The 27,908-nt window shown below is 42.9% G+C and overlaps 1 protein-coding gene across 3 annotated transcripts in view; it reads left to right on the forward strand.

Moving 5' to 3' along the window:
- The window catches only part of WIF1 (WNT inhibitory factor 1), a 57,958-nt gene extending 41,997 nt beyond the window's left edge, over positions 1–15,961 (forward strand). For 2 of the 3 annotated variants that reach the window (XM_082755170.1, XM_082755169.1), the window contains exons 4-10: positions 843–983; positions 5,079–5,174; positions 6,482–6,577; positions 7,973–8,068; positions 12,149–12,244; positions 12,804–12,899; positions 15,164–15,961. In XM_082755170.1, coding sequence (XP_082611296.1) covers positions 843–983; positions 5,079–5,174; positions 6,482–6,577; positions 7,973–8,068; positions 12,149–12,244; positions 12,804–12,899; positions 15,164–15,285 — 743 coding nt within the window. In that variant the 3' untranslated portion in view covers positions 15,286–15,961. The remainder of the gene's footprint in view (positions 1–842; positions 984–5,078; positions 5,175–6,481; positions 6,578–7,972; positions 8,069–12,148; positions 12,245–12,803; positions 12,900–15,163) is intronic. The other variant, XM_082755171.1, reaches the window with a different exon arrangement.
- The last annotated feature ends 11,947 nt before the right edge of the window (positions 15,962–27,908 follow it).

Genomic DNA, 27,908 nt, shown 5'->3' on the forward strand with positions numbered 1-27,908 from the left:
TAGCTGGATCTAATTTTTAAATGAGCTAGAAAGAGCCAATTTTGAAGAAATGACACAATCATTTCATCTGAAGATTATTTGAGATCACTTGTGACCATCACAGCGGAGCATTCCAGAGCTCTGAGGTATCAGGCTTGCTTCCTCATTAAAATACTCCAGATTTACTGGCCTTAATTATTTCCTTGGACTCTTTGTAGTTTAAAAGTGCTTGAATACTTTTCCTGGAAAGGCAATCTCCGAATATTGCTACACTTAACAAGTTCTGTCATAGTGATGTTCCTCTATTCATTTTAAATACTTGCACCCACAATCTTATTTATTAAGTGCACTGTCTTGCCAGCATATTATGGAGAAAGTTTTGATTAAAAAAGTATTTTATTTAAGTATTTTTAATTGCAAGATCTGTAACAGCAAAACATACCTAAAGCAGCTTTAAAAAAAATAAAAATGCATGAGATCTTTTTGGAGAAGTTATGTGACAGCCCATACAAGTGAGGCTCAGAAGAGATCAAGGCAGCTTAGAAAATTAAATATAGGCTTCTGGCTCATTTTAGTGGCTTTGAAAATAGTATCCTTAGATACCTCCATGAGTAACTGCCCTGTCTGCAGGCAGAAGTATGTTTGCCTTAAGATCAGTGTCTGTGCTGCAGACTGTTGGGGTTGTGTCAGCAAAGCAACCCAGGCTTGCCTCCCGTGCTGCAGTTGTTCCAGCCCTGCAGGTGTCTGTGCACAAGGTGACTCTAAAGCTTATCTGTAAATACTTATTATCTCTAGTATTTCAATGTATGCTTTTGTAGATATGCATGTAAATATGAATACTGTTGTTATTGTTGTCCTGTAAGTTGTCCAGGTTGGATTTCCTTGCCTCGGCAAGCAAGATGGGGTGGCTGCATTTGAAGTCAATGTGATCATAATGAACTCAGAAGGCAATATCATTCTCCAGACCCCTCAGAACGCCATCTTCTTTAAGACCTGTCAGCAAGGTAACACTAATGAGGACATGACAAAAACTGTTAGACCAGGTCACCTAACTTTCTTCTCTTTCATTCAGGATAATAATCATTCAGGATAATAATGTGGTCACACAATGTGTAGCAAAAGCTATGAATTCCAGGCTGTTCTGGCTCTATGTGTAGGTTTGCAGCTCATTTGCATTTGCTGTTCATTTACTATGTGTTTACTAAGCTTTTTCTTACTGTGAACTACATCTCCCTTAGCAGACTGGGTTGGAGGCATTCCTCCTCCTGTTCACAGCTCATCATTTCAAGGATGTTGATAGAAATGGATCATATGAGAAGCAAATGTCAGTAAATGATTTGAAGCATTTGGAGGAGAGTCAGTATTATGGGAAAAAAAAGCTGATGCTCACATTTTCAGAAATGACATAATTTTGAGGACTTAACTTCTGGGATCTGTAGTGGGGACACTGTTTTCAGGTAACACTGTTTGGTGTCGTAGTTCAACATTCCTTTAAATCTCAACTTGCACATCCCAATTGAATCAAAAAAGCAAAAATCAGAGAATTTTTGCAAAAGTTGGCTTACCTCCTCTGGAGCTCAAGATGGCAACGTCTTGGTTTGGGATACTACATTGTTCACCAGCCTCATCAGCAGGTTGCGTTGCTGGTCTGATAATTACAAAGTTTATGAGACACTTGAGGCAATAAGAAAATTCCCTCTTCTTTTATTAACACTTTACTATGTGTGTTGTTGATTTAATTTTGATAGAATTGTTTGCATAGTAAAGCATCACTCAGGGAAGGTGATGGAAGCTGGTCCTCAGTATTTGCAAGCACCAAGCAAGAAGCACACACAAGATGCATCGATAGAGGAAGGGCACCATGAAGCTATTGCGGTGTTTACTTGGAAAGCAGGAAACATGTTTAATCAGCCAATCTATGAACTATAGACAGTATGTAATAAGACTTTCTGGATTCATTTGATACATCATGAACAGCTGTAATTATCACTTTGAACTGAGGCTGTGGAGATTGAAAAAATCCATATCCAAGATCAGGCAGTTATCCCTTGCTGTGTGCAATTGTATCAAATTAACCCATGGCACAGCTGACGTACAAAGAGTGATATTTTTATTCTTCTCCTATTAAACCTCTGTTCCCAGTACTGCACTTTCTTCCCTGCGCTCTTTTCTCTGAGATAATTGGCTGGAGTGTGGCTTCAAAGAGCAAGCAGCAGGAGCAGGAGCTGTTTATTCTTTGAAAGCTCGCTGCACCTGAATAGCCAGGCTGCATCTCCTTGCTGCTGCCAATTAGCCCAGGGAAAGCAGGGGAGGGGGGAGAAGTAGGGAGAGGAAGAGGAAGGAAAATGGGGGCCGAATGGAAGTAAAAACAATCAGACCTTGAGCACAAAGTTGTTCCTGATGTAAACACAGCACAGAACATTTAATGCCTTTTCATTGCCAGCTCAGTCCAAAGATACTGAACTTAATAAACTTTGGAAATAGTGTTGGGGTAATCTAATAGAGACAGCAGTTACAGGTCTGCATCGTGGCTTGTCCTGGAAAGGCTCCAAACTCAGTGTCTTAGCAGCATTCATCTGAGCTATGGTTTCCGTGCTTTAATTATTTTTATTATTACAATTCTGGTACAATAAATAAATAAAATTCAAAATTTAGGCGTATTGCATCATAAAACTCAGGAAAGCTGAGGGCAGTCACTGACCCTGAGCCAGCTGAGAGGCACAAGGATGGTTTTACAAACTGTAGAGGTGGGCAGAGGAGGAGACATCTCACCCCAGCTCATACTGGGGTAGCTCCCATTGCTGCTCTATGTCCAATGAGGTGGACGCCGCAGCATTTTGGGACAGATACTGCAAAGGACGAGGATGTTCCTACCAGTTTGTATTAGTGTAAGGGTGAGTTTCCTCCCTCTGAAAGCTGCCGTTTGTGGTGAGGAGCTCAGATTCCTCCTGCCTGGGCCCCGAGTCACTGTTTCCAGTCTTTCGTGGCCAGCCAGAGGGGCCCCCACCAGAGGAAGTGAGCAGAGTGAGGCAGCAATTTTGTGGGAGAAGAGAGGCTTTGTTGTGGCTCAGAGGTGACCGCACAAAAAATTGTGTTTTCCTATTTTTCTGTTTGAAATGGCATGTATTTAAGCATGCATTTTCTGTAATGAATAGCAGCTCTGCATTTGGTACAAAGGGAGAAACATTTCCAGAAAGAGTCCTAGAGTATACTGTTAGAACAAATAAGATTACGAAGCCCTTACTATTATTAATGCCACTGCAAACAGATTTACTTTTAAAGTAACACTTTTTTTTCCCTGTGTATCTATGGCCTTAGATGGAAGAGTATTTTAAAATTACCCCTTCTATCCTCTCTCCTTCCTGTCTGTTTCGCAGTTGCACATAGCACCCAGCCACCTGAATGATACATCAGATGTTCTTACCTTCTGTGTAGTCTTGGGGTTACCCTTCATATTCCAGTGAAGAGAGCAATATTACCTGAGTGTGGCAGAAAGTAATACTGCTCATAGCCATAGCTGATGGATATGTCACCTGATAACTATTAGGAAGAGGCAGAATAATTCAAATGTATTTAAGTCCAGGGTTATGTTTTCCTTTGTGTTAAGTTATGGTTTGAAGAATCTTTCTGGGCTGCAAGCACACATTGCTGGCTCATGTCAAGCTTCTCGTTAACCAACACCCCCAGGTCCTTCTCCTCAGGGCTGTTCTCAATCCATTCCCCACCCAGCCTGTGTTTGTGCTTGGGATTGCCTTGGCCCAGCTGCAGGACCTTGCACTTGGCCTTGTTGAACCTCATGAGGTTTGCACAGGCCCAGCTCTCAGGCCTGCCCAGGTCCCTCTGGATGGCATCCCTACCCTCCAGCACGTCGACCACACAACACAGGTGGGTGGCATGGGCAGACTTGCTGAGGGTGCACTCGTTCCCACTGTCCATGGCACCAACAAAGATGTTAAGCAGTTAATGATGATGTTGGCAGGTGTCACCAGCTACTTTTGTTTACAGCACTGCTAGACCAAAGGATAAAAAAGCACAGTGCCAAAATTACATCCAACTGCAGTCTAATGGGTGATCTTTGAGTTTGGGTTGAATAGGTTGCAGTATCTGAGTGAAGATCTACCTTACCTCAGAATTTTTTGAACCTGGTCATTCGGAGTGTCGTGCAGTATAGCATCCACAGGAGAAGGTCGTGCCTACTCTGCTAGAGCTGCCTCATGGCCCTGGTCCCACTGATCACAAGTGACATACATTTTCTAATGGGAGTAGGCATCCCCTCCTGCCTTCCTTCTTTTCTGTGGGATATCTGGGAAGGCATTTTTGAGGAATTGCTTTTCTGCCTGGCAGTTGTGTTTTTGTGGAGTTCCACTGGGTTCATTTTGCCTCTTGTTTGATGGACTCCAGTGTTTTGAGGATGGTGATGATACCCAGATGTATTTCTCTTCCTTGTGTAATCCAGCCAGTGTTGCTAAACGCTTTAACCAGTGTTTGATCAATAGTTGAGATGTGAATAAGAGTTGGATGATGATACAGGATCACTGTGCAGGAATGCTTTCATCTTCCTTTCTGGCCTTCTTTCATCTAGCCTTGAAGCTGACTCTTTCATTTGAAGACAGATTTCATCACTTTGCCACCTTAGGAGCAACAGATGTAGCAATTAATGCAATGCAAGTTGCAGTGCAGCCAACTTCAGGCTGCAGAACTTGAGACCAGCCCCGCATGCTGGGGGAGGTCTGAGCAGTAATGCAGGTCCCGCAGCAGCTGCCTGCTTCTTTCCACGTGGAGAAAATGGGGCTAGGGTGTGCAGAGCACCCACGTTGCTCATTCACTTGCAGAACAGCAGAGCGATAGATGTGCATGATCCGCCAACGAGCACATCGTGCATGTGTCTGCACACATGATCAAACCCGTATTTGTAGATGAACACAAAGGGAAACAATTTCTTTTGAGGAAAGGTGAATCTCCACTTTGGCCAGCATTTGTCTGTCTGTCAGCAAATATTTTTGTCATTATTATCAAAGGTGTATATTGGTACTAGGGAAAGTTGAGCAACAGCTGAAGTATGAAATATCCAACTAAGATTGTTGTTATATTTTATGAAGCGGAGTGTCCAGGAGGATGCAGAAATGGAGGGTTTTGCAACGAGAGACATGTCTGTGAATGTCCGGATGGATTTTATGGGCCTCACTGCGAGAAAGGTAACTTAAAAAAATCTTCTCAACTCTCTTCTTTACAATAATCTCAGCAAAACTGTAGCTAGTGCATTGTAGCCACTCCTAAAAATATGAACGGCCTATTTTTAAGTTTTCATACATTTTGAGTCCACATATCTAAGTGAATTACTGTTATGATCCATGTTCTAATGGAAACACAAACTGTTCAGGAAAAAAAAAAAAAAAGATGCTTTCTTGCTAAGGGATTGTTTTTAACAAAAGCTGACACAATTGTTAAGGGGTCCTTAATCACAGAGAATCCATCTGGCAAAAAGATTAAATAAAATTCTTCTGCTAATAAGGACTAGCTGGAAAACAAAGCATGGGACTTTTGTTCTGCATTGGTTTATTTGGAGATAAGATCTAATTTGGAGACAGACCGACAATGAAGATAGGGAGATGAAGGAAAGAGTCTCCTTTTTCCTTCTATTAGTGACTAATAGCTCCAAATAACATTTCCAAGAGTGAGGGGCCAGGACACAGGACATTGGTGTGACTTGGTGAGGAAAGTAGCTCTTCTTTCTGTTTCTTCTTTCCTCCTCCACCAGTGGGAGACCCTCGCCAGGGTGGCCTGAGATGGAGCAACCCCCCCCTGTGGGCATCCTACTTCAATGTCATTCTCCTCTCAGTTCCCAGATGCTCTGGCTGCATCCGAAATATTAAATACAAAGGGTCAGGGACTGTTCTTCGGCCTGGAGGCCAACTGGCATGACACAGTTTGCATTTGCATGTTTAATAAACTCTCCTAGCTTCCAAAGCAAAAACCTCCAAACTCCTGGCTGGGAGGAAGCCGTGGCTGCTGCTCGCCCCAGGGCTGTGCCCGGGCAGCCAAGGACAAAGCCATGCCAGGAACAGCACCAACAATTTCACAAGATGGATGATCCTGTGCCCCCACTTGGCCCCATGTCCAGGCACTTTTGAACTCTCTCGTATGGACGCAGCCTCGCAGCATGTACCAATTGTGGGCAACCACGAAATGAAACATTGCTGCCTGACATGCCTCCCTGGAAGGGCCTCGTGGGGTGGCCACGACTGCAGAGGAATCTTGGGAGAGAGCAGGGGCTCTGGAAAGAATTGAGAGGAAGCATGCAGGACAGTCTGGTCATCAAACCAGGCCACACTAGAGCCTCCCCTCCCCTAAATTATGTAGCAGTGCTTATGCACAGGTATGGAGTGGTAGGAGGGAAGAGTTCATTGTAGAGCCTGCCTGGGAACCCCACTAAATTGCTGACACCTCTGAGCACATTCCCAGTCACACCAGTGATAATTCTCCTTTTCTTCCTTCTCGTCAGCGCTGTGTGCTCCTCGCTGCATGAACGGTGGGCTCTGTATCACCCCTGGCTTGTGCATCTGCCCCCCCGGCTTCTATGGCATCAACTGCGACAAAGGTAACTGCAGCCAAACCCCTGGGTGCCACCTCCTGTGGATGCTCATTCCTCCCTGTGCTAATTTCCTTCTAGGAGTGCCTTTTGGAAAGGCAACCAAGCGGTGAAGTAAGTTTTACAGGACATAATTTCACGATTCTTCCTGAGGCTAAGAGCTGCAGGAAGCACACAGGGGCACACAATGCTTTTGCAGCTACATGTGCAGGCATCCGTACCTGCCAGCTGAGTGAGGGGTAATTTAGGTAATCTCTTTAGCTGACCCACTGAAAGCCATGGGACCTACCACAAAATTCACTTAGGAAAATAAGTAATCTGTATTTGAACTTTGGTTTCCTGGAGTAGAATTAGTTTTACTAATTAGTTAGTACACTAATTTGCTGCATCTAGACACACACACATACAAAAAATGGTCTATTCATCTTCTGTTGTTGTTGCTGCACTGTGGCTCAGGGATAAAAAGGAGCAATCAGTTGTTCAGAACAGTAATTTGGAACACTGCAAGCGACCACATAGAGAAAACCAAGTGGTTTGCTGCAGAAATACCACTGACCTGCTCATGGCGGAGAAGATTGCAGAACACCACATTGCTTTTGTTGTTGCGCAACTACATGAAGTAGAGAGCAAATGCAAAAGGTCCGTGTAGTCTTTCCAGCAAAATAGTGGGAACATTCCTAGGCCTTAAGAAATGTTTGTACAAACTGCTGGAGTCAAAATCCTTCTGATTTGTATGTAGCTCTTTCTGAGACCTTTACTGCATTTTGAAAATATTTCCAAAGTGAAAATATTTCAATATTTCAATGAAATTCTTCCAATGTCTTGAAGAAAGTTTAACCCGAGATTAATGTGAATCTCAGATGTTTGGTGAAAAGTCACATCCAACACAATGTAAGTAATTTAGCAAGTGAGAGGGACAGCATTTGTATCTATGTCACCACACAGCAAAAATTTATAAAGGTTTCCTGTTAAACCTCAAATCTCCCATGGCATTAATTAAGAGCTGTGATGAAGTATCTTCTTGTGGAAGTGACTTCCAGTCCTAGATTGTGCTCTTTATACCACACATGACCAGTTTCAATAGCAATAATGACTTGATCCTTCAGTGAGCTCCACACATGAGGATTGATGAAGATGTAACACAACCTGTCCTTGGGAATCTCATTGCTGTATTGTTCACTTGTTTGTCTCTTTCTATGGACGTGTGTGCACGTGTGTCCCTGTAAAACATTATGTAGGAAATCTGCACTTCAGTCTTTCTTTGTAAACCAGGTGAAAATGTTTTAATGCAACTTTTTGAAACCTACTCAATGTTTATTTAGGGTGAGCAGCAGAAAACATTAAAGGCAAGTCAGACTGAGTTCATATTAGCAATTTAGTTCATTCCTGTTTTATTTGTTTCAGCAAATTGTACAACAACCTGTTTCAATGGAGGAACATGCTTCTATCTGGGAAAATGCATTTGTCCTTCAGGATTTGAAGGAGACCAATGCGAAATCAGTGAGTAGCATCTCCATGTGCTTGCTTTTCCTTACATCAACTTATTCTGTTGTCGGTGTCTAAATTATCGAGCATTGCCTGCCTCTACTGGTTGGGATCCCCAGAGAGCCAGGTGCCTCCAAGTGAGACCCTTACTGATAAGTTTGACTCACTGCTAGACTGCCTCACCCCCTACCTTGTTCTGGTTTCACTAGTAACTGGGCTTGGTGACTACCTTCGAAACGTAGGTATGCAAGCACTCCGCTGTGGCAGACTGATGCACTGTTGCCCCAAGTCCATGCGGGGCAGCTGTTTTCAAAAGTTGCAGCAATTCACACTTGTGCACAGCAGATTAGGTTTAAGCCCATGCCTCTAAAAGGGCTGTGATAAACGTGGAGTGGATGGATTTGTGGAAAAGGGAGGACTGAACCGTAAGAGCTGAGAACTTTCACTTAATGTATTAAGTTGCATTCACATGGCAACTTGAAAATCTGAGTCGCAAACATCAAAAGACTTGCTATTTTCAGAAGTTTAGCATCAAAGCAATTGAAAATATTTTAGCTCATGGCTGATCTAAGTGTGCTGTGTAAAGCTGGGGGTGGAGATGTGGCCAGGCTGGAACAGACCTGGGAGGTCAGCTGTCAGGCATTTGATCTTGCTAAAAGAAGAGTTTTCTCACCACTCTGTTAAATTGGATTAATCCTATAGATCCCCACACTTGAATGGAGTATGAGCATTTGGGTTTTGGGGACATACACCCACATTGTTCATTCTGGGCTTAAAGCTTCTGCCAGGACACAGTGTGTGGAGCTTCCTTACCTTTCTGTTGTATATAATCCCACTGACTTTCAAAGAGCCATCACAGGAGCACAGAGAGCAGCATTTGGCCTGGGATGTGTATGAGGTAATTCCTTTGTATGCATCAGTAGAGACAGGCTCTCTCGCAGTGACAAAGTGCCTAGCAGCAAAGACTTGGAAACATATGGGAATAAACTCTAACACGTTGTCAGCCAATACGGGACAATACATTAATTACTATGCAAAGAAAGGACACAGATACCTTAGGACCTACATTTTGCACAGTATTTAAGTGTAGATAAAAGGTATGCAAATGTTTCACCATATTTCTATGCATTGCAAGGTATTTTGCAACTCGTTTTTACCTGATCAAAATCTGAGCCAAATAGAAGCAGTAAAGCTGTATTTTTATGAAATTATTAACAAAGATGGCCCTTTGCTATTAATTCAGATCAGGTGTCACCAAGAACAACAGAGTGAGTTTCTACTGAATTTACCTTTGTTTATATCGAGTTCATATGTGACACTGATAGAATGTCATTTCTTCCTTCCTTCCCCAGAAAGTCAACTATGTTGATACTTCTCAGATAAGGAGTAAGGCTTGGTTCAAAGTTCAAGGAGTAGGTCATTTTATGCCAGTGTTGTTGGTTATTGGGGTTGGGGAGAATCCTTAGAACTGATATTGCAGAATGTATAATGAAGGGCACTCCATTTAATTGGTCAGTCCCTGGGTCTCTAAAGCTCATCATTGTCTACTGCTGCTTGGAACAGGTGCAATTGACTTTGGCTTCCTGCAAAGGCTTACCTGTGCAAATTCAATTAAATTAATTAAAATACAAGCAGTAAACCAGTTTCTGTACAAAAGAATGTTGTTCAGGTTGAGAGGATGCTCAGAGCTAAACTGAGGATCTTTTGATGAGAGCAAGGAAAGCTTTGCACTTGCTTTGTCTTTTGTAAAGCTGGACAGCAATTGTTTGTATGTGATGGATGGCTGCTACCACCTCTGGGCACTGCCCCAGCACCGGCACAACAGTGGAGGACTGCAAGAAATGCTAGATGAGGCTTAAAAACTTCAGAGGGGAAACACAACTCCTTCTCTTTTCTTAGATCCAGAGCCAGCTACATTCAGTCATGGGGGTCTTGAAATAACAAGCGGAGAAAACTTTTCAACAGGCAGAAAGCCACCTTCAGAAAACTGAGAAGTTTTTTTTTTTTTTTTTTTTTTTTTTCTTCTTCCCAGTGTTGTTTAAAGATTTTGAGTGCTTGTCTGACAGTTGAATCACTCTCCAGGACTCTTGGGAAATTTACTGGGCCCAGCCTACCATACTAGCAAGCATTCACAGTCTTCCAGACTTTTTCTCTAGCTATAGTTGTGCATTGCCTCTAATTAGTGTTGCAGTTTGAGAACGGAGAGTTTTACTTTGTTTTGGATTCCTCCTCCATTTGTCACCCACTGTTTTGTTGCTTTTCATTTCTCAGTTAATAGCAGAGAGTTTCCTCCATTCTGTGGAAATATTTTACTCTGAATTTAACTGAGCTGTGCTGAGTCAAATGCTTGCCTAATGCTTCCCTGTGGAAGTCTGTATTGCATGTCTTGACCTATGTTCTCCAGATTTATTTCAAGAACTAGGAAAATTCCTGGATTTCCTTAGCATTGCTCCTTTCAGTCATTACTCCAGATCCAATTGCCTACAAAGTAGAAGGCCTACAGGTTCCCTCTCCAGAAGTTTCTGCAGGGAAATTGTGTTTTTGCAGAAACTCTCCTTAGCACAGTTTGTTCCTCTGACTGATTATAAACTTGTTTTGGGGCTATTAAAATAATTATGCACATCAGGAACAAATGTTTCTTTTATATTGACAATGCACACATGCATCACAGAAGTCTGGTGGGGTTGAGAGCCCAGCAGGCAGTCCTTGGGGTGTTTAGTTCCCAAGGGGGCAGTCTGTGATCGTGAGATGAGTGCATTTCCTGAAGTTTTCACCACAGCACACCAGCAGTGGAAAGAAGGAGTGCTGGTGCTCAGATTATTGTGTGCAAGTCTCTGTTGCTATCCTAAGGGGAAGGGAAGGGAAGGGAAGGGAAGGGAAGGGAAGGGAAGGGAAGGGAAGGGAAGGGAAGGGAAGGGAAGGGAAGGGAAGGGAAGGGAAGGGAAGGGAAGGGAAGGGAAGGGAAGGGAAGGGAAGGGAAGGGAAGGGAAGGGAAGGGAAGGGAAGGGAAGGGAAGGGAAGGGAAGGGAAGGGAAGGGAAGGGAAGGGAAGGGAAGGGAAGGGAAGGGAAGGGAAGGGAAGGGAAGGGAAGGGAAGGGAAGTTTGCTGCCCCAGATTCCAGCTTTTGTTTGCTCACAAACTTAGGTCAGTATTAGTGCTAAATGTTAGAGATTTAATTAGGTAAATGATACAGACAAATTCTAACAAGGGACTGAAAACCTGGTGATTGGGGACTTCATGTTAAGTGTGAGGAAGGCCCTTGGAGGCTTCTTGGCATGAATCAGGCCCAGCAGAACTTGCATGTGGCTCTGCTCCATCAGCATGGATCTCTTCCATCCTGGGTGAGTCAGGGCCAAGCAAACCATCATACATAGTCAGACCCAGCTTCTTCCTTTGGCAATGTATGAATGTGAGGGAAAGTAATTTCCGGACCAAAAGCCTTGAAAAATATCTGCCAATCCTAATTACTGTCACCAATGATGATCTGTTCTTGGCAAACAGGAAAGAAGGGCACATTTTTGTAATGTGCCTTTAGTTTCTGAGCCATGGCATGCAACATTCCTCATGGCACCACCCACAGCATCCTGGTCCTCCACAGCCTCTTGTCACAAGCTGCCAGGCCCAGACGATCTACTTATTTTCTGCAAGTGGCTGCCATACCTGACAGTTCCTGAGCTTCCCATTGCTTAAAATCTTTCTACTGCACCACCAGATTTTCTTCTGGATTCCACACTTTGCAACCACCAAGGGGAACCTCCTCGCCCATGGAGGGTGAGGAGAGCAGAGGTGACATTGACTGGTGGCATGGGGACACAGCAGAGTCCCAGTGGTTCAAGTCTAGGTGAATGCTGCTTGTATACATGAGCTTTGGGCATGCTCCCTTCTTGTGCTATTTTCAAAGCAAAAGAAAGTATGTAAATGGGGAGCAAAAACTTCTGCTGGAGTCCTCCTGACAGATCTACAGTGTAATATCACATTTACACTAGAGCCCGATGAGTTTTTTGGGTACAAGGCAGGCCTCTCAGACAGCCATCACGAGTACAGGGGGACTCTTCTGGGGGGTAAGCCCCTTGTTTTCATGTTTTCAATTTCTAGGTAAATGCCATCAGCCCTGTCGAAATGGAGGTAAATGTACCGGTAAGAATAAATGCAAGTGCTCCAAAGGCTACCAAGGAGACCTGTGTTCAAAGCGTAAGTACCAAAGTGCTCAGTTGGTCCTTGCTGGAGCATCGAGCTCACACAGGACCTCTTCCATGACAGCAGCACTAGCTGCTTGTTGTCAAAGTATTTCAGGTTAATTGACTTCCTCGACATACAGCATACACTAGGCTTTGGGGAATTATGAAACCAGACACATCTTTACAAAAGCCTCCCCGCAGTCTGGTCTGCATTCTGGGCTCCTATAAACCAGCAATGTGTCAGTGTAGCAATAACAGATGTTCCTAGAGAAACGCTTAATGAAACACCGGGACGTTGCGACATTAAAACCTGACAGGAGCACTCAGCTGGCCGCCTATGAGCATGGTGCTGGGCCAGTGTCCTGTACCACCCGTGATGGCAAGGGCCTGCTCGGCCTCTGGGCTTGCTTCCCCCTGCCAGTGGCCAGGCCGGAGCTGCCGCTGCCATGGTGGGGTGAGCTGCCCCTGTGCCTTCTCTGTGGGGACCCCCGCCAACACCAAGACCTGCAGCGTGTTGTCAGGAGCACGGGGAACCATGTCACCAAGTCCAACATGTGCCCTCTCTGTTACAGCTGTCTGCGAGCCCAGCTGTGGGCTGTACGGGACCTGCACTGAACCCAACAAGTGCCAGTGCAAGGAAGGCTGGCACGGGAGGCACTGCAATAAACGTAAGTGAGAACCAGTCCCCCGAGTCTGTGCCGGGGCTGTTTATACATGCCATGCAAAAATGGTGGCTTCCAGAGCCTTTCCACCATCATCAGTAGTACCTCACTCATCTTTTTTTCTTCATCTTTAATCCCAACAATAAAAGAGACTTTCAATTCTCCATAATGCTAACTACTTAAAAAAAAACCAAACAAACAAACAAAAAAACTCAGAACTATTTAAAATTGTTTTACAAAACTGGCCCTTCCTTTCTTTATGTATCAGAACATCTAGAGCCTTGTGTCAACCAGGCCTCTGGGTGACCTCCTGTGTCTTCTACATGTGGTGCAGGGCAGGTTGGAAGTCCTTCAGTACTCCCCAGCTGGCTTTAAAGCATCAAATAGGCATTTTTATGCATAAAGCTCTGTCAGATCTTAGAGCCCATTAAAAGGTACAAAAAAATAAGTGTTCTTTAGAAACTTGAGGGAAAATTTGCAGGCTTATGCAAAATCTAAGCTTACCATCTTTCATATTTTCTTCTACTCTTCCCCATTTGTGCTCCACAGACTCTGAAATATATTGTCTCAAAGCAAGGTTGAAGTCCTGAAAATTAGTTTCTGTTGTGCTTATTTGATATCTAATGAGGCAACCGATCATCAGTTGCAACATTTCACTGGATTTGAAACAGCACTATAAAATTATTTGAAATACAGTTGTATATATCCAGTAATAAATTCAGACTTAACTTTATAGTTGATGTGCAATAGGGCTTTATAAGCAAATCTTCAAGAGATATTCTGTACATTCTCCCATGAGGGATTAACATTTATCTTAAGCACTGTTGGCAGACTATTCACATTTAATATATTCAGTAGTAATGATAAAAAACTTTGCAATATTTTGCAGCTATAAAATGCATCATCTAGCCATAAGAAATGTAAATCTTACATGGCAGCATCAACAGAATGATCTTTTTTATTAAAAGCTGTTGATGCCTGTGATGTGTATCATGTTAAAATGTATCAGAATATATGTAGTTGTTTCAGTAAAATTGAGTATTAGATAACTGAAATGAATTATGCCATAAAAATTACATTTGGGGAGTCTGTTTTTCTGCTGTTAGCTAGTAGATCTGTATTTAACTATTTATGTCGTTCTCTGAAGGATAAATTCCATCAGTATAAGCTATGGTTAGAAAAAAGGTTACATGGAAATCAAGATAGACTTCAATTCATAAGTTCAATACACACTTTTTCTTCCTATAACACTCTTGTTTTTAAAGAACTGAGATAGCAAGTGAAAAAATTATGTACTAGGAATAAACAGCACTGAAGAAGTAAATGTCTGCAAAACAAAAACAAAATACAGAGCACCAATGAATGAAGATTAAGTAGTTTCACATTATTGCTAGCTCTAAGGTTTTGGAACCTTCATTATGTGGAGTTTGGGCACAAACCTGCTGCATTTGGCACTGCAAAACTCTCTGTATTCAGCAAAGACACTGAAAATAGACCATCAGAGTAAAATTTACCTCCATTTTAAGTGCCTACACGGAGCTTGAATGGCACATTCAAGTCTGTGTGGGATGGCAGTTCACATGGGGAACATCACAGTTTGAAAGGACCATCTTAAAAAAGTTCATGTTTATATCAAATGAATGGCTTCTCAGTCATGACATTTTCTTAAAAATAAGTGGTTAAGAAAACTGAACCTTGGACTCAGGTTTTCATAGTCATTTATATGAGCTTTATGGAGTGCAATGGATAAATGACACTACAAACAATGACAACACAATACTTCGAATTCCATATTTATTGTTTGTTTTTACTTTCATCAAAAAACAGCTCTGCTAAGCCTGTTTCAGACTACTTTCTTCCCCCTACATGCTTGTTGTTGCTGCTGTTCTTTCTTTTTTTGTCCTGCTATAAGACAAAGCAAAGTTTGCATGCCTAATGCAGGTTGAACCCAAAAGATGCTCAAGGCAAGCCATAGTGCTCGCTGGGGCTCATGGCTGATGTACACACTGCTGTGGGCTATGCAGGTGTGAATCTGTAGCCGGGTGACAGCCTGAGAGGGCTGATGGTCCCCATCTTTTTGGGTTAAGCCTGCCCAACAGCATCCTGCGCTTTCCAGAGCCAGGGGGAGAATGGGGAAGGGACCACATGTGTGTGAGGTGCAGCTCGAAGTCTTTCTTCAAGCAGGGGGACCATTCCCACTTCAAATATTAGCAGCACATCGCGAGGCTGCCTCTGTGGTTTCTTCTCTTTTGAGCTGGGTAATTTTCCAGGGTATGGAGCCAGTGGTCTGAGCGCCCTGAGGCCGGCCGGCACCAAGCACAGGCAGCACACGCCTTCACCCAAAAAGGCGGAGGAGAGGCACGCTCCACCCGAATCCAATTATATCTGGTGAACTCCAACATCTGAAATGGTTCGTGTTACACAAAGTTCATAGCCTTCATTAACCTTTCATGGATGGGATGTTAAAATGCTGTTCACTACAGTTAAGATTACTGGCTGGAATTTTATTAGCTTCATTATAAACCACTGAGCTGATATTTACTGCTCCTTTTAAGTTTTATAAATACTTCTATAGCATGATTATATAGGCTTCTTCTTTCAGTGCTTTGGATGGTGTTTTGTACTATACTTTGGTTATGTTTAAACTGCATTTGTTTTTATTATATACCTGCAATATAACATTTTCCAAAAATTAAGTAACAATATTCAAGCAGAAAACCTCCTAGATGCTAACCTGAATCATTTCAGTGACTGCAGATTTAGCTTGTCTAAGTCAAAGGAAAGTTGCCTTTTACATTTTTGCTATTATGTATTTAGACTTTTCCCTAAGAAAAATAAATAAATGTTACCTAATTTAAAAACTGAACTACTCAATTCAGCATTATTTTTGGCCTTACAGTTTTGCAAAGTGTTGTGTATTAAAAATACACTGCGGCAGTGCCATGTAAGCAATATAATATATTTAAAACAAAGTAGAACTATAATGTATGGACTTTTTGCATTGGCTTGAAGCAATATAATATATTGTAAACAAAACAGCTCTTATGTAATAAACTTTTTTATACTGACGGTTATGTGTAAAATAAAGATGCTGCTGTAGTTTTTCGAGTACTGCTCTGCGGGGCCTGCTCCAGTCTCATCAGTGCTGGTTTGGGATGATGGCTTCTCCAGAGGACTCTCATAAACCAGGCATGGACTGGTTTCCCCATCCCCGCTTCCCTGCTGCTGGTTTTACTGCACCAGTCTCAATGGCAGTGCTGTTGGACGCTGGCATTGGGCATTGCACATCCAGAAGAGCCAAGTTTTGGCCTGGTTGTGTCCCTCTTTGCGTCTCTCAAGCAGAGTTCCAGATGTGGAGACTCAGGTTTCACTTGCTCTATAGGCTTCCTTTCAGGTGCTGCCTTGGAAAGGCAGGAAAGGAGGAAATTGTCCATCCCCGGGGATGTTTGCTATCCCAGGGTGATGCTCTCATGTCCTGGTGTGCTCGGTATTTGTAAGGTCTGGGTGCTCCATCCTGTGACAGACACAGACCATTTGTAGTGTGATGTGGACAGAGGGAAATGCAGATGGTACTTTCCATGCTGAAGAACAACATTAATTCAACAAATAAATATTGACCCTTGCTTTACTGCAGTTCTGGGAGCCTTATTATCTGGGAGAAACATGAATAAAGAAATACACAGAATTTTGGGCACAAAATCAGTCTTAATGAGTGAAAGGTTTTGAGATACAAAGGGAAAAGACCAATTTATTAGCCTGATCTTGCTGGTCTTATTTAAGCAAGGGACCCACAAGCCAATGGAAAGGACATGCTTTGGCCAGAGAGGGAGGTCAGCTCTCTGAGGGGCCGTTCTTACACAGCCTTCCTGTGGTGTGACTGCAGATGTGACCCCGCAAGCCTGGTCCCACAGGAGACCACCTCTCAGTGCTCTCTGGGTCCAGTGCAGGGAGAAATGTGGGTGGGGAAGCTCAGGTTTGCTTCCTTGGTGTAGATGTGTGACTGCTGTGGCTGGTGGACCCCAAAGCCGTGACCTCTACCCAGCCCTGGGCCTGTGCCTCCCACAGGACCCTCGGCACCTCTCCAGCCTGCCAGGGGCTGGCTGGGGCATGGGGTGCTTGTTGTGCTGGGGGGGGGGGGGGGGTTGAGGAGCAACCCACAGTCCCCAGAGCACCCCCTCTGCTCTTACCTCTGCCCTTGCAGCCTGTGGAGCACTCCTCACCACATCAGCTCTCCTGTGGAAAGGATCATTGGCTGGATCTGCAGGCAAGAGGGCAAAACACCAGGCAGTGGTGTAACCGGGGCTTCTGTGGGACAGGAGAGGAGCCCAGCTGCTGTCCCAACTCAGTGCTCTCCCAAAAGCTCCCTCTTAAAATCCTAAGAAGGTAAAAAATGGAGAGCATGAGGCACAGGGGGAGACACTTGACTGATGGAAACCAGGGAAGAAGGAAATGAAGAAGGAAGTATTTTTTGAGATTTTACCGAAAAGCAATGAAAGAAATAGAATGATACTAGGATGAGGTTAAATGTGTAACCCCAACCACTGCCCACTACATGGGACAACTGACTCCTCTGGGTCCTGGGATGTTTCCATCAAGAGAAGTTATCTTGAAATACAAGTCTGGTTCAGCTGTGTGTCCAACACACTGGTAAACAAACACACTCTTGCAAGGCATATCTGTTTTTAATCCATTTGCTTCTTTCTCACGCTGGTGTATTTATCTTCACATTTACAAATTCAACCATTTATTAAAGGACTGAACTATTTGCCCTGAACATAAAACACATCCACTGCTCTGTGCTTCCAGGGATGCTCCAGGAGCTGTTCACAAACTCAGATGTCACATTTTCCAGCTTTTTGCTCTTTGTGAGGCAAAGATTGGCTGATGAGATCAGTCACACATGGCAGGAAAAAATGAAGAAATTTCTGACTTAAGATTCCTCAGAAATTTTGGCTGAACTTCTCCTGATCCTGTCAATTTCTTAGAAAGTGCTTCCTTAAAAATAACAAGTGTATTCTTTGAAACTGAATAATTTATTTTGTTATTTGTTCCAGAGACACTAAGTGCTGCTGCTTTGTTTTTCGATTTTCACTGCTGATTTTGGGAAAGATCATTACTCAAATGTAGAATATGGTCAGAAATAGTACAAAAAGAAAAAAGAAAAATGATCCTCAAAGATTCCCAGTGCATGTGCACTGTAACACAACTATTTTTTCTTAAATTACATCAACTCCCCACAGAGAAATTTTCTACCATAATCATTGATCATGATTTGACCAGCAGTACCCTCTCCAGCTCTAAACTGCACCAACTTGATTTCCTTAGAGGATATTTTCAAGTGCAGTAATGCAACAGCAGCTAGTTAAACAAACAAACAAAAAACCTCTCAAGTAAAATGAGTCCCAGTTGCTGTTGATCTTTTTTTGCAGCTCTGACAGGGTGGTTGCATGAAATCCCTGCATGGCTTCCAGGGCCAAGTTGCTGGAGCATTGCTCCTTGCTTGCCCCACAGGGCCCAGTGCTGCTGTGCAAACTCTCGTATGCTCTTAAGCAGGTGCTTATCACAGCAGAAAGTGGAGAGGAAAGAGACATGTCTTTGTTAAGAGAGTTTAGAAAGGTTCGTAGCCAAACCAGAAGCCAGGGGCTCTCCTCAGGTTGCTTTCTGAGGCACAGAGAGCAGCAGGGCAGGGGAACAGCGGGGTTTGGAAAAGGCTTGCTGGCAGAGCTGAGCAGATTTACTGCTTACCTGTGACTTTCCGTAGTTCACAACATCCACTTTATATTAATTCAAATGAGGCATCACAATTTAAAGTTTTTACAGTTTTTTTAAAGCACTCTATCTTTTGAATTAAAGCAACGTATTCTGTTATTTATACTAATTGCAGAAAGTGTATCTTAATTCCTTTCCAGATAACCCATCAGAAGACAGGAACAGCCTTGTTGCACAAATCTTTCCATGGAAATGTGAATGTTTCACAGGGTTTAACACGCATACCATGTCTGGCCAAGCTCATGGGCAGTTTAGATGCTTATGAAAAACATTCTTATAAATCCCTTCTAACACTTGCTTTCCTGGTGTATCCTTGGAGGATCTTATCCCTGAACAGAGAGGCCAGCTTGTACTGTGTTGGAAATACAGTGGAAATGCTGACCTAGTTTGACACTTTCTCCCCTTCAAAATTATCAATGTTTCAGATACCATCGGCTAAACTGATTTAATGATTCATCTGGCAATATGGTGTGAGGGTTTTCCAGGTGGTTGTTGTTTTTTGTTGTTGTTGTTGTTGTTTTTCCTTTCCTGGGTTTCTTTAAGATCAGTGGGAGCAAGAACTTCCCAGCGCCCTGTGGAGTCCCACAGCGCTCCCAGGTGAGGTGGGTGCACTGATGCTCTGGAAGCAAACGCAGCTCTGTTGCCACCAAAGAGCTGAAACTGGGATCACCATAAACCCTGTGGGCCTCTGTAGCTCTGCCTGAACATCTTCACAATGCATGATTTATTAATAGCAAGCATTTGATTTAGGTTTTCTCCCTCTACTACTACATTTTTTGTTGTTGTTGTTGAGTTAAATCTCAGTAACTTCAAGTAAATAACAGGAACAAAAGTCAGATTGACCCCAAGTAACAGGAAATCCACCAGAACTGCATATGCTCAGAAGTCCCCCCTCCTGCCTGTTAGGAGAAGCCTCTCAGTACGGCAGTAACACTGCGTTTGACTGCACTTTTCCCCAGCAGTACCATGGTACTGCAGCGGCTTTGAGCACCTCATGGACCACCCACAAGCAAAGAGAGCAGCAACCATGTGGCCAGCAGAGTGCCTTGAATGTGGCGTTTCCTTGGGGATTTAGGGGACAATAAGAAAACAGTTTGTTGGTTCGTATTTTGACTGCAATAGGTTTTGATCGCTCAGACGAGTCTGTTCTGCTTGAGGGAGAGCAGCCTTCTCTGAAGCAAATGAGTAGCACAAACACCTAAATCAAACGGCTGAGCTGCTGAGTGCAGAAAGTACCTGAAAAGAGACAGGAGGGTAGTTAAATATTTAGATCCCTCTTCACTTTTTAAGTGGATTTGATGTGTCCTCATGTAACAGCTCCGGCTATGCTGCAGTACTCTCAGATCCATTGTACAGGTTGTTCTGGAAGAGTTTAAGATAAAAGGAAAGGACCTGCTGCATGCCACATCTTGATGGAAAGAGGAATGCAAAACCCCACATTTCTGTTTAACTCTGCTTCCTCTCCTAGGGAAAAAAAAAAAAAAGAAAAAAAAAGAAAAATAAATAAATAAATAAATAAATTTTTGTATGTGTCCCCTCCAGCATCCCAGAAAATAGAGAATAATTACAAGGAAAAAGTGGCTAACTGGGAGGTACGTATTATCCGTCTGTCTTAGTTCAACAAGCAAGGTCCCTAAAAGACAACTTTCAATGTCCCCTTGAAAAAGAGGAAGGAGGGGGACCTTTCAAAACCTTGCAATCTAATTATATATATTAATTATAACCTTATCTGTTATTAATGGCGCCTTCCTATCCGCTGTGTAACACTCCACTGAGGCTTTCTCCTCTTATAAAAAGATGATACAACAGTGTTACTTCAATTTTGCTGGGAAGCCAAAGTGCAGCTATACAGCTGCTGCCTCGTTGCTTTGAATCTGGCAGCAGAGCTGCACAGCACAAACCTGATTTGGCTCTTTTATGGGATGTGTTTGGAGCCTAGAAGTGACTTCTGCTGCATGCATGAGTGTTTGTTTGACTTGCAAGCCGTTCTGGGACTGCTGTGTTGGCCACTGCCCTTGAGCTCATCCCAGATCCTTGAGCTATGCGATCCTGCCTGCTTTCCCCAGCTTAATAGAGCTCTCCCAGCTGAGCTACCCATCAAAGCAGGAGCAGTGAAGATCTGACAGTGGCTCTCTTCTTTTTCATACCGTACTGAATCATCGCTCACATGAAAGGGCAAGAGAGGACCTTACAGCTATGCTGATGTAATTTTCTGTGACAGACAGGATTAAAGATCCTAACCAGATGTTGTTATTAAGGAGGTGTTGCGCTAGTCCCAGGGAAAAAAAAAAAAAAAAAAAAAAAAAAAAAAAATCTGCTTCCAGTACCCATATTTCAAAAGAGATCCTGGAAAATTTATGAGAATTGAGAAGAAAGCAGCAAGAGCTATTCAGAATCATGGGGAAGCGTGTCAGACTGACAGACTCTGAACACAATTCAACAGGACCAGCAGAGCCGGCCATATAACTCCCTGCTGCTAGAAGAGGGGTCTCTCCTCCACCCCACAGCCCATCCTCACAAGAAAAAGCAGTTTTCTGCCAGGTAAGCACCCTCAACCAGCCTTACAGCAGATCAGCAAAAAGGGGGAGATCCTTAACAGGTATTTCAGCCACACTCCTTGGCTACTCACAAGATCAACTCCCTTTTACAAAAGCATCCTGTGGGCTGAAAGATTGAACCTAAAGAAATTTCACACTGGATCCAGGGTACACGTTTCACTGTGAATTCAGTAACCATTAGGTTTTACCTGGGGCAGATTCTGCATCACCCATGCAGAACATACTAAATGGTTAATGACCCCAGAACTAGGGCCAAATCCCAATCCAGGTGTACTCTTTGGTTTCAGATGGCTTCCTCGTTCTCCTCCCTCTGTCCTGCAGAGCATGTCAGGGCAGTGTTGCTCCCCGTCCCAGAGGTGGATGGAGCAGGTCAGGGGCTGGGGTCACCGCTGGGTGCTGCTCGTGCCCCCATGCCCTGTGCACGAGAGGCACAGCAGCACCCCAGCTAGTGGCAAAGCCACGAACCCAAAGCTGTGCCAAACAACAGAATGTGTAATTTCTGACGAGCTGTGGCTTTTTTATTTCCTCTCTTGCTCCCAAGCTCCTGAGGTATGTTTTTCACAGTCCCATGGTAACTGTTTCTCCTCCATATGCTGGTATGTGAGAATTGGGATTTTAAAAAGCCTTTGTGAAGAAGTTTTGAGGAAAACTTCAAAAAATCACACCATCTGAAGCTCAGGAACAGAGAAAAGTTCAAAAGAAGGACAAAGAATAGCAGCATGCCTACAGTATGAACCACTGCAAAGACTGAGTGAAAGGCTCAGTGTATTTTAAATGAAGTGTTTTTGCAGATCTGATCACAGCCGCGTGGCTGCGTACCACCGTGTATGTTTTCTGGGTTCCACGTATGGGTCACGGTGGCTGACGTGATTGCTCCTGCATATCTTGGCAAGTTGGGTTTTCCAGGCCTGGCTAACCTCCACCCTGGACAAGTGTTGCCTTCATTTGCTGGCAGATCATTCAAGGGATCTCTTTTATGCGAGTGACAGCTGAAAGACATTAAATTGTACAGTAAATCATTTAACTGGAGCCTAGAATGTGTGAACATCGAACCACAAACTTTGACAGAAAAAAAAAAATCAGAATTTATTTTGTGCTTTGAACAGTTTTTAACATTAATGGCACAGTTTAACCACATATAAGAAGCATAATCTGTTCGGTTTTCAACAAGGTCTTCAGCTGGATATTGTATACCTCTGTGGTGGTTTCCTACAATTATTTGAGGTTTCTTACTTGGGATCTTTGTTTTTAAAATGAATTTTTCCCTCTTGAAAGGTGACAGAATGCTAGCTGAGGAAGACAAAGACTATCCGCACCACAGTTCAGCAGGGGCAGTAGCAAACCTCATGCACTTCCCATTATGCAGGCATGAGAAATGAAGAAAGAGTCTGGGACGAACAGCAAGAAACAATGACTCTCTTCACTCATCCTCAAATACTCTGGTCCTTGGCGAGGGTCTGCTTTTAGTCTTCTGGGTATGAAGAAATGCTTCCTATAAACACTTTTATCAAATCAAATAAAAAAATGCCCACGTTCTTATGGGAAATAAAAAGTTGTCTTTGACAAATCAGCATTTTTAACAAGAGCTGCTTTATTCAAAACCCCTAAATCGCTCCACTCAGAAGCATCCTCACCCAGTATGCGGGCAGTTTGGCCCGTTATAAACACAGAAGGCAACTAAAAAGGAAGGCCAAGCTCTGAAGTTAGAAGACCAAGCAAAGGAGAAAGCTGGGCTCCCCAGGCTCCTGCGACACTCAGAAGTGGCCAAAGCTTATCAGAGGTATCGCTTTCTGTCCAAGGAAGGTGCTCACAGCCACCAGCCACATATTGCCTCCACCAGCCTCAACAAGCACTGCAGTAGCAGTAGTACCATCCCTAGCACCCTGATATGACCGTGCTGGACTCTCTGGCAATCCCAACCTCTTTGTAGTCCCATATGTTTCTGCTGTGCAGTGCTTTTAACCTCATTATTTTCCTCTTGGCGCAGTGGTCGAATGCTGGTGGGGAGCTTGGCTTGTTGGTTTGGAGTGGCTTAATAAAGTCCGCGCTAAGAAAGGCACTCCCAGCACTGCCACGTCACGAAAGAGCAGAGGGATTCAGCTGCCTCCTTGCCTGCTGGGTGAGCATCTTCGGTCCTGCAAGGCGCTGACAGCCTGCCCCACTGCTGTTCAAGGCTCCTGCCACGGTGGAGTTTCGGCCGTTTTGGCTCTTTACAGTTTGGATGCCTCCTGTGTTTGAAGCTGCTGGAAGCACATCAAACAGCCACACGCAAAGAATGCCGTCGAAGGATTTATTCAGCCTGGATATGAGTGTTGCTGATGGGAGAAAAGGGAGCAACAAAGATTTCTCAGCCACCATTGTGATCTACCCATTAAAAAAAAAAAAAAAAAAGAGGTTCCTTTTACTATCAAAACCATTTGGCTGAGCATTTTACTGCAGACCCCAAGTAAGTTCCAAATTGCCTGGGTTACATAAATACCTCTACCACCAGTGAGCCTTTGCGAAAGGAAAACATTTAGAATTGAGTAATAAACCTTACTGAGTGACAATCATGTGAGACAGTGCATTGAAAACAAAACAAGCCAAGTGCCGGGCTTTTGAATTGAAAGCTTACAATTGTAAATACAAATTCCAAAACAATAAGTAGATTAAAATGTTATTGCAATTAAATTAAAATAATTTGTTTCACATTGGTAAAGTAATATGTTTACATAAAAAAGTAATAAACTGTATCTCTTTTTTTTTTTTGCTTAGAAAACCTGATTTTTAATAACAATTGTTTTTCTTAGTTCCTTCCCCCCACCCACCCCCACCCATATTTTATTGCATATTCAGGGAAGAACATCTTGAAACTTGAATTGAATGAAAAAATTCCTGTGTGGCATGAATTACCACAAGGGTGGTCAAACACTGGTCCAGGCATTCACGGAAGGAGTGGATTCTCCGAGGATGGAAAGGGTCCGTACCCTCAGTCCATACTTGCACCCAGACACAGCCCTGCACCCTCTGATGTCTGAGACCTATAATAGAATCACAGGCAGCTCCGAACTGTCCTTCAGTGTGTGCTGTTCGTGTTCTGCTCACTGTGTGGAGATAGGTCTGAGACAATAAAAAGCTATCCACATCAGACAAGCCCAGCCGGAGTGATTCCTTCAGACTTGGTTTGGTTTTTAAAGATACAGCACAGATCAGTTCAATTCTTGGGATGCAAAAGCATCACATGTAGTGCTCAGATCCAAACTCCTGCTACGTAACTGTACCTGAAGTCACCTAGAATTTGAGATAATTTAGCCCCTTGGATACACATGTCCAAAAGCCATGCTTCATTAGATACCTTTTCATTTGCAAGACCCACTGCAAATTAAGGCATGATTTCACCATGACTTGCCATGCTGTGCAACAGTCATAATCACACCTATCATTAATTAGTGATGTGCTTTGCACACAGCCATGGTTTGCAGTGACCATAACCCCTTAGGACTGTGGTTTCCTCAGGGTCTTTGGCCACTCTCCCTGCTGGACACTAGTGTCAAAGTAGGGAATTGGATGGGGAGAAGAGCAAGATGAGCTAGTAGGGCAAAAAAAAAAAAAAAAAAGCCTACCATAATATTTATAACACTTAATCTTTTATTATTATTATTATTATATTTTATTATTAAATATGGGGACAGGTGAAATCTAGGCTTGTTGTCTTGACATTTTCTGAGCAGAGAAAGAAATGTCCAAGCAGGACTGTCCTTAGAAGGGGAAGAGCAGCAACAAGCTGAAGAGAGGACAGAGAGGAACCTGAAATACCTCCCCCAAATCCTACTGCCTTTCACTCTGACAGGTGGCCACTTACCTCCCATTTCCCTGCTCAGCACAAAGCAAATACCCACTCCTTGCAGCACTTTCTTTCCACCGGGAAGAGCCACAAACCTAAAGTACCTGCATTTCAGTTAGTATTTCATGCTAGTTTGGAAATATGTCAGATTTTATTATTTTTGTGTGCGTGTGTATAAGATGAATACCTCCCACTGCAATTAGTTTCTGCTACTGGGAGAGGAACAGGCAGCACCACCACTGCTTTTCTGCTGAAGTGCTGCTGTAGTTTCAGTTCACCTTATAAATGTGGCATTGTCTCCTAAAATTACATTACTAATTACAGCTAATACACCCAAGCCCAGATGAATGCAACTTTGATCTGGGTAGCACCCCTACGCAATCCCTCTGGCATGCAAATGGCAATTACACAACAGGGCTCAAATGCAGCTTGAAAGCAAAGATGTAAGGCCAATTTCTGCAGTGCCCCTAGACTAAACAAGGTGCCTATTCCAGTGCCAGAGTATGATTGACTGAGATTTACTCACAAAACATTTCCCACTGAGAATGTGCGACAAACTGCAATTATTACTAGTCCAGTTGATTTAAAAAAAAAAAAAAATGTCCATCTTTAGCTGCAATTTTGGCTGGGCTGCCTGACAGAAATCAACTGCCAACTACAGCAGCAGCGCAGGACGGAGGGAGAAGGTGTGGGGGTACAAAAGCCAGAAGCAGGCAGGTTGGGGGGATGGCAAGAACAACAGGAAGGAAAGAGAAAGAGGAGAGAAAGGGAGAGAGACTGCTGTTGAAAGGGAAAAGAGGAAAGAAAAAAAAAAAAGAGAGAGAGAGAGAAAATCGGAGAGATTAAAGGAATATAACGACATGGGAAGCGAGCACAGAAAGGAGAAAAACAGATGTGAGAAAATGAAGGAAACTGAGAAACAAAACAGAGTAGATGGGTCAAAAAATAAAATTGAAAGACTAGCCAAAGATAGCTCTCTTGAACATTTGCCACAGACTAGCTCACTAGGGCATGAGCTGGACTGCGTGCTTCCAGTGTTTAAAAGTGGCCGGTTTGGGTTTCTTCTGCTGCAGTCAAACACACGAAGTCCCCATTTCTCATATTAAACAGTTACAGGCCTGAGTGCAAGAGCAGAGAACCCTTCAGCACAGCTAAGAAAGAAAGCTCTTGCCACGTGGCACCTAGTCCTAGATGCTCTATGTGCAAGCTCTGCCCCAAAAACCTGACTGCAAAAAGAGGCTTCATTTAGGAAAAGGAAATGCAGGGTCACTAATTTAGCAGTACACCACAACAGCACCGAGGAGCTGCAGAACAGGCACATACAATTCATTTGCAGGTATGTAGCAGTTATACTCTGGGGAAAAAAAAAGAATAATAATAAAATAAAAGTCAAAGGAACAGAAGTTTTTCACTACACAAAAACATAGATAAGCTTTTCTGCATGCTTCCGAGTTACGAAAGAGTGTCACAAGCTGACATAAAATGTCCCTTTTTATTGTCAACAATTGAAAGAAAGTCATCCCAGACCTTTGGCTGATGATTCAGAGTAGAACTAAGGTAAGGAAAACTTGCAATGAATTGGGGGAAAAAAAAAAAGGAAAAAAAAAGAAAAGAAAAAAAAAAAAAGGAAGCAATCTGAAACCATTTTCAAATTCTTATTCATTTGAAGAGACATAAAAACTGGGCTTAGAAGATGAAATTTTGGTCTTGCACTTTTTAAAGAAAAAACAAAAACAAAAACAAAAATAAATGAAGTGCAATTACATCAGGAAGACTGAGGCAAACAAATTAGATACATACATTCTTTTTGCCTTAATATGGAGAGCTATACAAAGCCAGAGTCTAACTTTTAAGTTCTGATTTACTTTTCTTTCTAATTCAAATCTTATTTCTGTGATTTAACATCCACATTAAACACACCAAGATAAAGTCTGTGGCTCTCAATCAAAATCCAGTCTGAACTGATGCAAATAAAAGAGTTATTCAAACACTGAATGGCTCATAAAATTGTCATTTGCAATAAGAACAATAACGCAGACAGCATAAAAATCCTGTTGAAATTCAAGCCAAGCAGAAGGCATTTCAGTAGAAACTAAGTGATGTTTTTAAGGAGTTAGGGACTAAACTGTGCAAGAGAATAAAATCCCTCTGATGACTCACCCTGAGCTTATCTACTGAAATCCTGCATAAATATTCAAGGTAATTACTACATAATCACTAAGTCATGCTGGCATGTGGGCCTAATTTGTTTTGAGAGAGATGAAAAATGTGAATTGTCTCTTCAAGCAAAAGATCAGGGCAGGAAACCCTAGGGGAAGGAGTTCAGGTTCTTATTTGTGTGCATTATTATTTTCAAGTTAAATCAGCCAAGCCAAATTCACAGAGTAAGTCTGACTCCACAGTAAGCTGGCCTCTTTCAGTTCTTTGGAGTATTAAGAAGGGTTTCTATCCATTTTATACCTTTAAGCCCAAATCTCATAAGGCACCCTTTACGACCATGGGTCCAGGCTCAGTAGGGCCGTGCTTGTGTTAACTAGTTGTGAGGTGTCCATCACAGACAGGAGGTAAGAGTGCACATCAGTCTTTGCCAGATGGGTCTCATCTATAAGATTTCTTTAAAAATAAAATAAATAAATCCCTCCACCTTCCCTTTCTGTTCTGAAAAAAAACTTGTATAAAAACAGATAATAATTAATAAATAAATAAAAAGAAGCACAGGCTTTTAGCTCACTTTTCATCCTAAATGAAGGAAAAGACACCATAGCACCATAGAAGTTAACCTACTAAACCGAGCCCATTATAGCACAATCAAGCAATGTTGTGCTACATACATTGTTCCATGGAAATTTTAATGAGAGCAAACTA

Source organism: Aythya marila (assembly GCF_965140915.1).
Source record: "Aythya marila genome assembly, chromosome: 1".
Lineage (NCBI taxonomy): Eukaryota > Metazoa > Chordata > Aves > Anseriformes > Anatidae > Aythya > Aythya marila.